Source organism: Haliotis rubra, unplaced genomic scaffold (genome assembly GCF_003918875.1).
Source record: "Haliotis rubra isolate DU_JTF1 unplaced genomic scaffold, ASM391887v1 Scf401, whole genome shotgun sequence".
Lineage (NCBI taxonomy): Eukaryota > Metazoa > Mollusca > Gastropoda > Lepetellida > Haliotidae > Haliotis > Haliotis rubra.
In genome coordinates this window covers 949,679-965,728 of record NW_025767082.1, presented here as the reverse complement: position 1 = coordinate 965,728, position 16,050 = coordinate 949,679, and the positions used below count along the sequence as shown (strand labels likewise).

Genomic DNA, 16,050 nt, shown 5'->3' with positions numbered 1-16,050 from the left:
GGATTCTAAATGTAGGCCATTGAATGGTATTAAACTAATGTGTCAACTTTAAATGCATTTGAAGTATTTCTAGGTTAGAATGTTCCTTCAGTAACCCATGCTTGTCGTAAGCGGCTAATGGGATCACGTGGTCAGGCTCGCTGGCTTGGTTGACTCATGTCATCAGTTCCCAATTACGCAGATCGATGCTCATGCTGTTGATCACTAGATTGTCGGTTTAGACTCAATTATTTACAGACCGCCACCATATAGCTGGAATATTGCTGAGTAAACTAAACTCACTGAAAAGTTGAAGTTTAATGTATGATTTGGAATGATAAATGGAATCTCACCCTCATATCTCTTATGTATTAAAAATATTGGCAAGCTGCATAATTATAAGCCTGTTTTTATGAATGTTGAAGACACTTGGGTGGGATATTCTGTTAACTAGAGTAACTTTATGAGCTCTTTGTCATCTTCCTAAGTGCCACACATCTCTTCCAATGGTGATATGGTATATAAGGGTACAGGCTGTTGCTCTGATAGGTCACTATGAATTTCAGATATTTAAATGTTTTCTTTGTTATTCTTATTAACTCTTTAAAAGTATATTGATTTTAGTTCTTTGTGGATATTAATACTGAGATGTCTGTTTTTTGTGCTGTGATTCCAGCTCCACAACCAGACAATGAAACAGGGTTGGTGGGGACACCGTGGAGGACCCTGGGAGTTCAATCTGCGGGACTTGTTCCGCTGGTGTGAGTTGCTGCTGGCCAATCAGGTGTCCGGAGACTTCCACTCAGGAGAATATGTGAGGCTGGTCTACACTGATCGGATGAGGACATTGGCAGACAAGGCAAAGGTAGATAACTGCTAGGGGAAAACTGATTTGGATCAGCATACTTTCACTACATGAACACTTATTTTTCTGCTTTTGAATATTCTTAAACAAGATTACACAAATTTCCTTCTCAGAAACTGAGTATGCTAATCTGAGATAGGCTTTTAGTGATGAGTGAGTGAGTTTAGTTTTACGCCGCAATATTCCAGCTATATGGCAGCGGTCTGTAAATAATCGAGTCTGGGCCAGACAATCCCGTGATCAACAGCATGAGCATCGATCTGCGCAATTGGGAACAGATGACATGTGTCAACCAATTTAGCGAGTCTGACCACCCGATCCCTTAAGTCGCCTCTTACGACAAGCATGGGTTACTGAAGGCTCATTCTAACCCGTCATCTTTTAGTGATGACTTATGACGATTGATTTTCCTTTACAACTGGGTGTGGTTGGGTAGCCTAGTGGTTAAAGCCTTTTGCTGATGACGCTGAAGACACGGTTTCAATTCCCCCACATGGATACAATGTGTGAAGCCCATTTCTGATGTCCCCTGCCATGATATTGCTGGAATATTGCTAAAAGCGGCGTAAAAGTAAACTCGCTCACTCACTCTTTACAACTGAAAATCAAAGTTTGGATGAGAACATGGTATCTTGGATTTTAGACGCATGGTTGACCAGGAAATCCTGACAGAATCTGTCTTCTCACACTGTCATGGTTTGTTGGTGCCAGGCTTGATATCGTGGCTTCAGGAGATAATCCCATTTCTGGATTTTCTCACACAATCATTTGCTGTTTGTGATAAAGGTGTGAAATGATGTACAAACTTTGAACTATATCTGACACTGAAGACGTTTCAGGTGGTTGAAGCATTCATAATATATCAGTAAGATGTGACACTCCTCTTGACTAGTTTCCTTCATAGTTGTTTGTCATCTATCATTGTATGGAGGAATTTCTATAACATTCTAGCTAGGTAATAACATAATAACTTCAAGACAAATATTATTTACTTCCACAAAGATAGGAATAGAGTAACTGGACATTAAGTGTGGATGCAGTTTTCAGGAAGAGTGTGTGCACTTAAAATGAAAAAAAAAAAAAGAAGAAATGGGAAAGAATGTAGTTTGTTTTGCACAAATGAGTCAGTTTGTTGTAATTTTTGTAGGAAATGTGTCAATAAATGAGTTAGTTTATATATTTATAACTTATGCTTTGGAAAGGGGGTTTGGGAGAACTTGCTGACCCATATCCCCCCCCCACTCTATCTACATTTGGGAAATCTTTACAGACCTACATGTGCAAGCTTACATACACACAGATATTTAAATAGTGCTCTATGCTATGTAGGAGTGAGTGAGTGAGTTTAGTTTTACGTCACACTCAGTGATATTCCAGTTATATGGTAGTCTGTAAATAATTGTGTCAGGACCAGACAATCCAGTGATCAACAGTATGAGCATCGATCTACACAATTGGGATACGATGACATGTGTCAACCAAGTCAGCGAGTATGACCACCAGATCCCGTTAGTCGCCTCTTACAACAAGCATGGGTTACTGAAGATCAATTCTAACCCAGATCTTCATGGGTAGCTATGTTGGATGTTGTCATAACATTATGTGTAGCTTTAGATAACTTGTTTTTTGAAGTGTGAACATGACTACCTGCATTGATGTTTGACCCCAGGTGTCTCAAGTGTACAGGACCCACTTCTCTGGCCTGAACATGAAGGGTGTGTATGCTGGTTCCCGCTACGTGGGTGTTGGTGTAGGACACGTCCAGATAGGCCACGCCTTCCTGACGAGGTCAGCATGTGACCCCACATCCAGCAGACAGGTGGCGCTACAGGTGTTGCACCATCACCTTGAGCCGCTAGAGTCCCTCGCCAAGTGTGTCGACATGAACTGGATGGCTATTCTGGTGAGTTCTCGCATATTCAGTCTTTTTGATAGGTTTAGTATTTTTCAGCCATTGTGATTTTATGCTTCTTTGTATTCTTTTCCATGCTGGCATTAGTACATATTGATACCTACCATTCTGTATAACACGGATATAGCTTGATAGTCAATGTCGGAGACCTGCTTCACTGCAGGCATTGCTCACGCATCCAGCTGTCATACAGTGAAATAACTCGAACAATGTTAAAAGCAACGAAAAAAGCGAAAACCCAACTCACACACTCACTGAACAAAGATGGCTACTTTGGTGTATACTACTGGTTTATAAGTAGGAACAAGCAGTCATATTTGTTGGGGGTAACAAGTGGCCCAGTGGTGTAATATTTTACTATGTGGACTTTCACCCTTTAGACAAATCAGAACCAGTTCATTGTTTCAATCCCAGGTTTATAGTAACTTAATAGCAATCCTTAATATGTCAACACCCATATCCTGATAGGCAAGAGATGTCATACCTAGCCCCATGTTCAACTCAACGTGTGTCTGTCTGTGTGTCAGGTTGGCCCCCAGTCATGTGGGAAGTCCAGCATGGTGCGTCTTCTGTCGGAGCTGACCGGCACCACCCTCCATGTCCTACCTATGAACAGTGCCATGGACACCACTGAGCTACTAGGAGGATTTGAACAGGTAGGCCCACCTTTCTGGGTATCCAGTTTGTATCAAGATTTATGCCACTTTCATGCCATAATGTCCATATCAATTTTTGAACTGTTCCTTCCCATGTACATCAAAGGATTTGTGGCCCATCAATGCTACATTTAGTTTACATACAAAAAATTGGAATTAAACAAAGGAAATACTGTAAACGTACTTATTTTCACGTGGTGCAATTTTCGCGGAATTGACAGTTTAGACTACATCGCGCGGTCAATTATTCGCGCAATCAGTAATTGCCGGAACTGCCAGCTGTCTCTTTGGCCGCCACTAATAGCAGTGAAAACAAACAGAGTGGCTTAACCTGTCAGGCGGCGTTTATTGCTTACTCACAGGAAATCCCTATCTGTGCGATATACTAGTACACAGTAATCCGTTTACTCACGGAAGAGATGAAAACACATCAGTCTTATGTTCAATTCCGACGATCTGACGAATTAACTTCTACTGTATATGAAGCTCTTTGTGATTTCAATCAAGCGGGTTGTTGTGAATGAGATGATTGAGTGTTAAGTGACTATTCGCTTCATGATGTACTGGTAAATAAAATCTTAATGAATAAATAAAATACTGCTGTATTATTTCTTTCCGAGTCGTTTCATGGTAATCTGTTTTGTATCAAACCATCTGTCATGTGACCAATTTCCATGGCGGCCACAACAAACATTGCTGTTTTCACTAATTCGGCGATGGGATTTGGCTCATTATTTAATTATGTTTTGGGAAATCCATTACAGCGACAGTTAAGTATGATTCTTTATGCTACTATCAGTCGTCATTTTAAGATTCCCATAGATTTCTGTCTTCAAACTTGATGTGTTATGGTAACAACTCAGGGGCGAGCGTGGCTAGACTGAATGAATGACAGGTTTATTCGCGGTGTATAAATTTTCGCGCTGAAATGTTTTGCGCGAAAAGGCCGAAAATAAAACCTGCGCGAAATATAATACGTTTACAGTACTGTTCCCACTCTGATAAGTATCCCTTACATTGAGTGGAAAGCTGTGAGCACTCCCTGTAGATCGTCTTGACTTCTACATTCCATCTACCTGGGTAGGTCATTGATACAATATATCCAAGAGTCATGTAAGAGATGACAGTGTGTTACAAGTGCCTTCACCATGTTCATTATGTTGGGGTTACTGGCCACAGTGGTCGAGTCTGCTGGGTGCTGCAGTTACTTTGCTGAGTTGTGTCCCTTGGGCAGTTCTGGAAACATTCAGTTGTGGTTTCAAATCCATTTCCTCCAATTATGGTTTTTGTCCCCTGCTGCAACACGGAATGGGGGATTATGTATTCAGCGGCGTCTGCGGCACTTTGACCACTTTACAAACTTATTTAAACGTGATATTTCATAAAACATTGCACCCAATGTTTTCAATTATGTTGACAGCCTACATTGGGTGATTATGCAGACACCAGTCATTTCAGGCATCTTGCATGTGAACCAAAAATAAAAAGTAGTAAATATAGATATTCCATTCTTTAGTCTTTAGTGGCGGGGGACATTGCCATATCAGTGGCAAAAACTTGTTATTTTTGGGACCACCATTACCATAATCTTTGCTCACACAGTATGATATTGTAACAAATAGAGGGCCATCTTTGATGACAGCCATGATATTTTCTTCACCCACCCATATCCTGTGTTTACTCACCACCCATCCATATCCTGTGTTTACTCATCACCCACCCATGCCCTGTGTTTACTGATGTCACCCACCCATGTCCTGTGTTTACTCATCACCCACCCATGTCCTGTGTTTACTGATGTCACCCACCCATGTCCTGTGTTTACTCATCACCCACCCATGTCCTGTGTTTACTGATGTCACCCACCCATGTCCTGTGTTTACTGATGTCACCCATCCATGTCCTGTGTTTACTTACTGATGTCACCACCCATCTTTATGTCCTGTGTTTACTTATCATCACCCACCCATGTCCTGTTTACTGATGTCACCCATCCATGTCCTGTGTTTACTCATCACCCACCCATGTCCTGTGTTTACTGATGTCACCCACCCATGTCCCTGTGTTTACTGATGTCACCCACCCATGTCCTGTGTTACTGATGTCACCACCCATGTCCATGTCCTGTGTTTACTGATCACCCACCCATGTCCTGTGTTTACTGATGTCACCCACCCATGTCCTGTGTTTACTCATCACCCACCCATGTCCTGTGTTTACTCATCACCCACCCATGTCCTGTGTTTACTGATGTCACCCACCCATGTCCTGTGTTTACTGATGTCACCCACCCATGTCCTGTGTTTACTCATCACCCACCCATGTCCTGTGTTTACTGATGTCACCCACCCATGTCCTGTGTTTACTGATGTCACCCACCCATGTCCTGTGTTTACTGATGTCACCCACCCATGTCCTGTGTTTACTGATGTCCCACCCATGTCCTGTGTTTACTGATGTCACCCACCCATGTCCTGTGTTTACTGATGTCACCCACCCATGTCCTGTGTTTACTGACCTGTCACCCACCCATGTCCTGTGTTTGATGTCACTCCATCCATGTCACCACCCATCCATGTCCTGTGTTTACTGATGTCACCCACCCATGTCCTGTGTTTACTCATCACCACCCATGTCCTGTGTTTACTCACCACCCACCATTGTTTTGATGTCCTGTGTTTACTGTCACCCACCCATGTCCTGTGTTTACTGATGTCACCCACCATGTCCTGTTTACACACCACCCATGTCCTGTGTTTACTGATGTCACCCACCCATGTCCTGTGTGTTTACTGATGTCACCCACCCATGTCCTGTGTTTACTGATCACCCATCCATGTCCTGTGTTTACTGATGTCACCCACCCATGTCCTGTGTTTACTGATGTCACCCACCCATGTCCTGTGTTTACCATGTCACCCATGTCATGTCCTGTGTTTACTGATGTCACCCATCCATGTCCTGTGTTTACTGATGTCACCCATCCATGTCCTGTGTTTACTCATGTCCCCACCCATGTCCTGTGTTACTCATGTCACCACCCATGTCCTGTGTTTACTGATGTCACCATGTCCACCCATGTGTCCTGTGTTTACTCACCATCACCACCCATGTCCCATGTCCTGTCACCCACCCATGTCCTGTGTTTACTGGATGTCACCCATGTCCTGTGTTTACCACCCATGTCCATGTTTCACTCCACCCATGTCCTGCATGTGTTTGTCCACCACCCATGTCCTGTGTTTTACTGATGTCCATCACCCATCCATGTCCTGTGTTTACTCATCACCCACCCATGTCCTGTGTTTACTCATGTCACCACACCACCATGTCCTGTGTTTACTCATCACCCACCCATGTCCTGTGTTTACTCATGTCACCCACCCATGTCCTGTGTTTACTGATGTCACCCACCCATGTCCTGTGTTTTACTGATGTCACCCACCCATGTCCTGTGTTTGTCTGTGTTTCATGTCTGATTGTCACTCCATCACCCATGTCCTGTGTTTACTCATCACCCATGTCCATGTCCTGTGTTTACTGATGTCACCCACCCATGTCCTGTGTTTACTGATGTCACCCCCATCCATGTCCTGTGTTTGACTCATGTCACCCCCACCCATGTCCTGTGTTTACTGATGTCCACCCATGTCCCTGTGTTTACTGTCCTGTCACCCACCCATGTCCTGTGTTTACTGATGTCACCCATCCCATGTCCTGTGTTTACTGATGTCACCACCCATGTCCATGTCCTGTGTTTACTGATGTCACCCATCCATGTCCTGTGTTTACTCATGTCACCCACCCATGTCCTGTGTTTACTCATGTGTTACTCACCCATCCATGTCCTGTGTTTACTGTCACCCACCCATGTCCTGTGTTTACTCATCACCCACTCCTCACCCACCCATGTCCTGTGTTTACTGATGTCACCCATCCATGTCCTGTGTTTACTGATGTCACCCACCCATGTGTGTGTTTACTCATCACCCATCCATGTCCTGTGTTACTGATGTCACATCCTGTGTTTACTGATGTCCCCACCCATGTCCTGTGTTTTACTCATCACCCACCCATGTCCTGTGTTTACTGATGTCACCCACCCATGTCCTGTGTTTACTCATCACCCACCTGATGTCACCTGTGTTTACTGATGTCACCCACCCATGTCCTGTGTTTACTCTGTCACCCACCCATGTCCTGTGTTTACTGATGTCACCCACCCATGTCCTGTGTTTACTCATCACCCACCCATGTCCTGTGTTTACTGATGTCACCCATCCATGTCCTGTGTTTACTCATCACCCATCCATGTCCTGTGTTTACTCATGTCACCCATCCATGTCCTGTGTTTACTGATGTCACCCACCCATGTCCTGTGTTTACTCATCACCCACCCATGTCCTGTGTTTACTGATGTCACCCACCCCTGTGTTTTATTGATCACCCATCCATGTCCTGTGTTTATCCATGTCCTGTGTTTACTGTGTCACCCATCCATGTCCTGTGTTTACTGATGTCACCCACCCATGTCCTGTGTTTACCATCACCCATGTCCTGTGTTTACTTACTGATGTCACCCATCCATGTCCTGTGTTTACTGACCCATCCATGTCACCCACCCACCCATGTCCTGTTTACTGTGTTACTCATCACCCACCCATGTCCTGTGTTTACTCATGTCACCACATCCACCCATGTCCTGTGTTTACTGATCACCCACCCATGTCCTGTGTTTACTCATCACCCATCCATGTCCTGTGTTTACTGATGTCACCCACCCATGTCCTGTGTTTACTCATTTGATGTCCACCCATGTCCATGTCACTGTGTTTACTGATGTCACCCACCCATGTGTCCTGTGTGTTTGATCATCACCCATCCATGTCCTGTGTTTACTCATCACCCATCCATGTCCTGTGTTTGTCACCCATCCATGTCCTGTGTTTACTCATCACCCACCCATGTACTGATGTCACCCATCCTGTGTCCTGTGTTTACTGATGTCACCCACCCGTGTCCTGTGTTTACTGATGTCACCCACCCGTGTCCTGTGTTTACTGATGTCACCCATCCATGTCCTGTGTTTACTGATGTCACCCATCCATGTCCTGTGTTTACTGATGTCACCCACCCATGTCCTGTGTTTACTCATCACCCACCCATGTCCTGTGTTTACTGATGTCACCCACCCATGTCCTGTGTTTACTGATGTCACCCATCCATGTCCTGTGTTTACTTATGTCACCCATCCATGTCCTGTGTTTACTGATGTCACCCATCCATGTCCTGTGTTTACTGATGTCACCCACCCATGTCCTGTGTTTACTCATCACCCACCCATGTCCTGTGTTTACTGATGTCACCCATCCATGTCCTGTGTTTACTGATGTCACCCATCCATGTCCTGTGTTTACTGATGTCACCCACCCATGTCCTGTGTTTACTCATCACCCACCCATGTCCTGTGTTTACTGATGTCACCCACCCATGTCCTGTGTTTACTCATCACCCACCCATGTCCTGTGTTTACTCATCACCCACCCATAGTCTTAAGCTTGTGGTTTATGTGTTCGCTCACCACAGTGAAGCCTTTGGTTTGATTCTTACATATGTAGAGTATGTGAAGCTTGGTGTCTCCACGGGACTTTCTTACAGAGTGTGGTTACAACACCTTACCAACTGAAATAAGTTATCACAGAGACTGGATAAATATATAATACTTTAAACTTTATTCATATGATCTACCACACTTGCTGATCAGCAGACTATGGCCGCCATGTTGCTCAATATCCAGAACAGGCTGCTCACACCTAATACCTTGTAAAGGTTCAGATGGGGTGTATGGTTTCTGACAGACATCAGAACATTGTTGCCAGGTTGATATGTTAATGTTTCTGTCACAAGAGGACACATAGGAGTCCAGTACTGCGTCATGGTGTGTGCTGCTGTCTGTGTGTTAACTTTCAGTTTAATGCCACTGAAATATCCAAGAAATAGTACTCTGTTTGAAAGTCAACTTTGGCTTGTTGTGAGTTAACTGGTACTACAGGCTTGTTGTGAGTTAACTGGTACTACAGGCTTGTTGTGAGTTAACTGGTACTACAGGCTTGCTGTGAGTTAACTGGTACTACAGGCTTGTTGTGAGTTAACTGGTACTACAGGCTTGTTGTGAGTTAACTGGTACTACAGGCTTGCTGTGAGTTAACTGGTACTACAGGCTTGTTGTGAGTTAACTGGTACTACAGGCTTGTTGTGAGTTAACTGGTACTACAGGCTTGTTGTGAGTTAACTGGTACTACAGGCTTGTTGTGAGTTAACTGGTACTACAGCCAGGATGTTCTGTCTGTGACAACGTTGGGATGTTTTCCTTCATGTAAGTCTTTCTATGTACCGGAACAACTGGTCCAGCTGATGGTTTTACCTCCTTCCATTTGTTGTTGAAGACAGTGAAACTGTAGGGCCCCAGCAGCATCTGTCACCCTTTGTTTGTTTGTTTGTTTTATAATGCCACACTCAGCAATATTCCAACACTCCTGTAAGTCCAGGCGGAACAGTCAACTGATGGATGCTGTGTTGATATTACTTTGTCTACAATTGTGATGAGAGTTTCAAGTGTCTGAAAATAGTTTGTTAAACTTCGCCAATCTTCTGCAAAGTTTGCAACTTGTAAATGATTAATTCCACTGTTATATGTCGTACTTTTTCCGTATCTGACCATTGCAAACATCACGATATGTGGCAGAAGTAAGCACTCTATTGTCTAAGCAAGTCGCAAGTACATTCGCTCGTGTGCATTAATCTTTCTACCAAATAATCAACCGTTACTGAACGCCAGTGCTGACTGGTGTCACTTCATGCTGGCATAGTCTTCGCTAGCAGGTCACCTGGTTTTTTTTTCCACTTTCTGCATCTGGAGACCAGTTGAGAAGAATTAATAGATGAACTGACACTATTCATATTTTCCGCCGCACACAATTACAATCAACAGATTTATCACATCTAACCAACCTAGTCTCACCATTTGTATCGACTGATTCCTTGATATGTATTGATGGTCCCCATGACTTCCAGGTTTCACTGTTTGTTTGTTTCATGGGAAGGAATGTTTATAACAATTCACTGATTCCAACAGCTCCTCTCACCACATTAGTATATCAGTGTGGATCCCTCGTAGTTTAAAGTAAGGGGTTGCTCGGACGATGCAAACCTCTCATTGTCACTTCCATCAGGATCGTCGTTCATGGCGCCACCTCGAAGTGGCTGATGGGATGGCGTAGACTCAAAGTTCTCATTCATGAATCCTGTGTCGTAAGCTTTGTACTTCTGATGTAGTTTGTGTCGGAGTGCTTCTTTAGATCGGGACGTCTTCATGGGCAGCGAGTTGCTGTACACCTCTCTTGTGAGAGTCTGACGTTGAAAAAGGTCGTACAGTATCATGCCGCAGAAGACAGGTGTCGTGAGTGGATGAGTCCATGCGAAGATGGTGAGGTATCGGTACACGTGGGCAGGCTGGGCGTAGTGAATGTCAAACAGCGTGAGGAGGAACAGGGGATACCAGAACAATGTGTACGACCCCACCATCATCACCATAATGATCACACGACGCATGTAGATCTTCAAGTTCTTTAAAGCTTTCTTTTTGGCGATGTCATCAAATTCTATGTGATGTTCATCGTCTGAGGAATCGGTTGCATTCATTTCCATGGAAATCGTTTGATGGATCAGTGTCCATCTGTGACATTTAGACTGAGAATGTAACTTGCGATAAAATTGCACGAAGCTGATGACAGACACCATCAAGGCTCCTGACACCAACAGCACCCACAGAACATGGATCACATAGTTGCTTGGTTTGCCGTAGAGGAAGACACAGCTACCGATGTCGTTGTTGTACTCAGTGGTGCCAGGGATGAACACGACACCAAGGTGGAGGAGGATGGTGGTGAACCAGATCATGAAGAGCCCGAAGATGATACAGCAGTAGTCTCCCCTTGTTTGACGTTTGCCCTCCTGCAGCTGGTACTCTTCGTTGATGAGGATGGCGAGAAGGTTGTAGGCAGTAAGCGTCATCAGGAAGATGTACGAGGCCCCCAGAGTGTTACAGTACTGCACATGAGTGTTCATTAGTAAACTGTAGCCAAATGGAATACACATCAGCGACTTGATAATGTCCAGCAAGCAGTGATGACAGAGGAAAGCAGAAGAGGACTTTCGGAAACTACGGATAACAAAGATGGCTGCTATTGTTACCAGGTTGCCAAGGCCACCTATGACTGCCACCATAATCAAGATGGCTCCCTCTGTACGTTCGACTGGGGTCGGTGGCAGCCATGTGTAGTTCTCCACCGACACAGGCCCATCGTCATGGGTGGCGATGATGTACTCTTGTATCATTATGAGGAGGGTGATGAACTGCTGTCCTCGAGTCAGTCTGTGCAGATGTTATAATTGGATGTGCATACTTCTTGTAGAGTCACAGGATTGAATAGTTTTTAAGTAGATCTCAATTCAGTTATTTGATCCTGAGCATTGATTCATTGAGCTTATAACCATTCTTTTTTTGTCAAGGTACTATTTTCCATCATCTTTGTTCATCAATAGCGGACGTTTCACCATCTTGTGAAAACTGTCAAATCAAGGATGCTTGGCTTCAAGTACCACCTGCAAAACAACAATAAAGTCATTTAGGAATATGAAATTATAACATTTTTCAAAGTACTTTCAAAAAACATTTTCTCAAATATTCACTTTCTTTAGCAAATTTTCTTAAAATGTGTATGTTTTTTGCTATGAAGTGTGTGTTGACATTTTACCATCTCCAGTAACTGTTGGTTTGCTGTCTGTTAGTAGACGAGGTATGTCTGAATGGGAACATGGTCAGAGCAGCTCTTGTATAAATAAAGTGTTTTTGAGTGTGTTTTATAGATAAGTTAGTTACAGTCTGATAGCTCTATTTCCCAGGCACGTGATGCAGAGTGATGCTTTTCAGTCAGTTTTTCCCAAGCGTTTGCAGCGAGCTGATCGACAGGTCTAAGTGAAACAAATTCATATCAGTGTGTGATCAAAACTCATGATTCCGTGATTTAGCTGTGAAATTCTGGCAAATTAATAATCTGTCCATTTGTCAATACCGCCATGTGAGATTGATGTCTCCTGCACAGTCCACGAGCAAGCATCTCAGGCTTCACAAATGTGCACGGCAAATTACAAACGTAATAAGGTTTCTCTTCATCGCTATACGCTCCTTTACGATTCACTCGCAACATGCCGTGTGCCTCAGATAATTAATTTTTCTCTTGGAAGTGATAGTAGAAAAAACGTGAGGACTGTTTTATCTTATAAACCTTAAATCAATGTTTGAGTCGAGTGGGCTCTGCTGGGCTCAACTTGTGGCTCTGGCCGATTATGGCCCGTCTGGGCCATCACTCTCAATAGCCAACTTGGCTCGCTACAGGGGCAGCCTCTCACAATAATGTCTTTTTGATGGGATATAACTTTCTAAATACACACTTTTACATCTCACTAACTTAGAAATATTTCACTTGTTTCATATTTTGTGAAATAAACTAGACATTTTTCATCTCAGGAATGTTGGTTGTTGATCAAAAAGAATCAGAGCTGTGTTTGTTTTATGGGATAACTTCCTGAAAATGAAAGATTAGACAGAAAACATAAATAAGACTGGATCAAAAATAGAATTGTTTCAAGATCCTGAAACAAAGGAGAAATAAATTTGGTTAACGAAATAGCTGGTAGAAATGATTGAAATCTATTAGGTCATGTTATGGTATAATGATAGTTTTGGCCACATTCAACTGAGATTTCTTCAATCATGTTATAAAGTATTGATTTTGTAGACTTTTTCATTCATCTTTATTACGAAAGCAGGGAAAATGGATGCTTATAGGATACTATCGACCTGACGAATAATTTAGACAAACTACATTGACATGCATCTCCTTTTCTATAAACAGAATGAAATATTTTGGGCAAACTTTTGAATATTTGAATTGTCCAACTGTGTAAGACTGTGTACTTTTTTACTATACTTCAGAGCTCTAAATCTAATTTTTGTTGGAGCAGTGCTGAAAAGATGAAGCATGTCTATGTCGTAGTGACCCTCAGTTAATAACTGATATACGAAGACCAGAATGGAGTGCCCCTTACTGCAGTAATGAACTAGATAAGTGCAGCACAAACAATGTTAGTATTTCCCCTTATTTCATATTGTGTGATCAGGAGCAGTTAGGGCCACAACAAGAGTGAGCGTGTATCACACCATCATGTATATATATTCATATATCTGTGCAGTAGGCATCATGAGAATCCCTGAATGAGCCAAGTGTTCCTTGTGTTCCTAGGGTGATGGTATTTGACCCTATCTGGCCAGGTTATAGATGGAAGTTTACAACCAGACATTAACTGTGTGAGTCTTCCTATCTGGTGAGCTCAGCTGAAGTCGACATGGCTGACAATAAAACGGCAGCACCAGAACATCAGCCAATGCTTCACAGCCTTTATGCCTTACTTTTATGTATTGTTGTGCAACATTTCAAAATGTACGCGACTTTCAAGTGTGGAGTCCTTTTACTTTTATGTCCTCCTTTGTTGAAGATGTGAAGGTTGTATGGGGCAGACGGAGATTGAAATAATCCTGTCTGTGAGAGATGTCACATGGGTTGTCTGCTGTCTCTAGATCTGCTAGGGACACTGGGAGGTACAGAAATCCTAAAGAGCCTACTTGGCGATGGCTATTAACAGTTTCAAAAGGCAAGCAGGATGAGTAATGCCCATTGATTGACTGTATCTCACAAAAGACAAACAGTCACCATCTTTCTGAGGACATTTGAAGCTGGCCATCTTCGGCCATATTGAAATGATCAATAAATTGTAAATTGTTAAGGGTTTTTTTAGTACCAAGGGTGATAATTTGATATTAATTTGATGCAAGTCACTGACCCAGCGTCTATTTAAGGCCTGCCTCAGTTAGAGATCCATGTCTATTCTGTCTACTCTTGCGGCTCCGTACCTCACTAAATCCTAAATTCAACAGCAATGCAAAGGGTACATTTCAGGAAAATGTAATGAAGTTTAAGTTAGTAATCATTACGTGCTGTAAGTGAATGTAACAGGGATAGTTCATTTCATCAAATGATCGATTCAACCTCATTTGATGACTTAGCATCTAACAGACATAACAGAGGCCCAGGTTCTTTTTTGGGGCCTTGTATGACCAGCATCAGGCTGGTGTGCACTGGAAGCTCAGTATCTTCATATAAGAAAGATTAAAATTCTAGTCACCTCCAGACAGTATTCTTGACGGTCTTCATTAATCTTGGTGTTCACTTTCATGATGATGTGGAAAATACAGAACAATTCATTGATAGTTGTCAATATTTCATGTAAGTTCGATAAGTGGCATTGTTTAGGTAATACTATGTAGTTGGGTGAATAGCACTGGGCCACTGCAAACGCAGTTCATTTTGAACGTTGATTTTAAGCTTATATGGATCCATTGTGTGATTGGCCTGGGCTCGCAGCTGGTAGATTTCCCTCCGGAAGACAAAGTGTGACAGATGACATCTTAATGCATTCCGTGTCTATACTTCTTGTGATTGAACTTCCCCTCTCATGATGACTTCAGTCGCCCCCGGACTTACAACTTTAATATGGATGTGGAGATTATCAGATAACATTCTGTTATCCTTACCACTTACTTTACAAATTTAACCTACTTTCAATTCTGTGGTCTTGTATTTTATTTTGAAGTTAAAGGTTTATAGTAACTAAAGGTTTGATCTCAGTTCAATCATTAAATCCCTCCTGCTGATGATGTCTCATGTTGAACGTAGCCAGTATCTTCGTAACATATTAATTCCTTGCTTTTAAAGCATTAATGTCTCTTTGTTTGAGGAACAAACCTTGTGTGTTTAAGCTTGTGATGAAAGTGTCGCTGTCTTTTAAGTGTGAAGTTTAATGGATCATGTCCTTTTGAAGCGCTCCTTATTTTGCCTGAGACTCATCGTTTCAGATCAACACCTGATATTGTGGTAGATTCATGATGATTAAAGCCAAAAGCTGTCAACCTTTTCCTCACAAAAACACTAAATACACAACAAGCCTTTGAAACAAAGTATAGAGTAAGCTCCACATCTTGTCAAATCTAGAGAAAATGAGCTCTTTAGCACAGAGACGTCACTCTTCCATGGGAAGTAGTTTTTATCAATATTGGATCTCTCCGATTGATGTGTTCTTACTTGTCTCCACAATAGCGGTATCTGGCCAAGGATGAAATGTCAGTGGCTACACTGCAGTGCTAGACAGGATTGTGGCTCCTCTGTCGCTTAGTATCATCTAGTGGAACCGATCAGTCTCCTGCAGACAATCAGTCAGTTTGTATTGTGTGGAGATATTTGGCTCTTTAAGGAGATACACTGATTTTTATTTTAGGGTTCTCGTTCCATTAGCTCTGTTACTTGATGGTAGCAGGATTGCCTTGTCAAGAGAGGCCGTGTGGATAAATCATCACAGCTGCTTCGAGGCTTTTGAAGATAAAATAATAGGACAAATATTTCAGCTAATTTCCTTGTAACTGGTCTCAAACTACTTTTTACTGTTTTTCAATTTCCTATTTC

General features: G+C 42.7%; 1 protein-coding gene across 1 annotated transcript in view; it reads left to right on the top strand.

Moving 5' to 3' along the window:
• LOC124287571 (midasin-like) overlaps positions 1-16,050 on the top strand; it is a 68,733-nt gene that overhangs the window by 35,743 nt on the left and 16,940 nt on the right. The window contains 3 exon segments of the mRNA XM_046724060.1: positions 656-844; positions 2,514-2,747; positions 3,284-3,412. Of these exon segments, the coding sequence (XP_046580016.1) occupies positions 656-844; positions 2,514-2,747; positions 3,284-3,412 (552 nt within the window).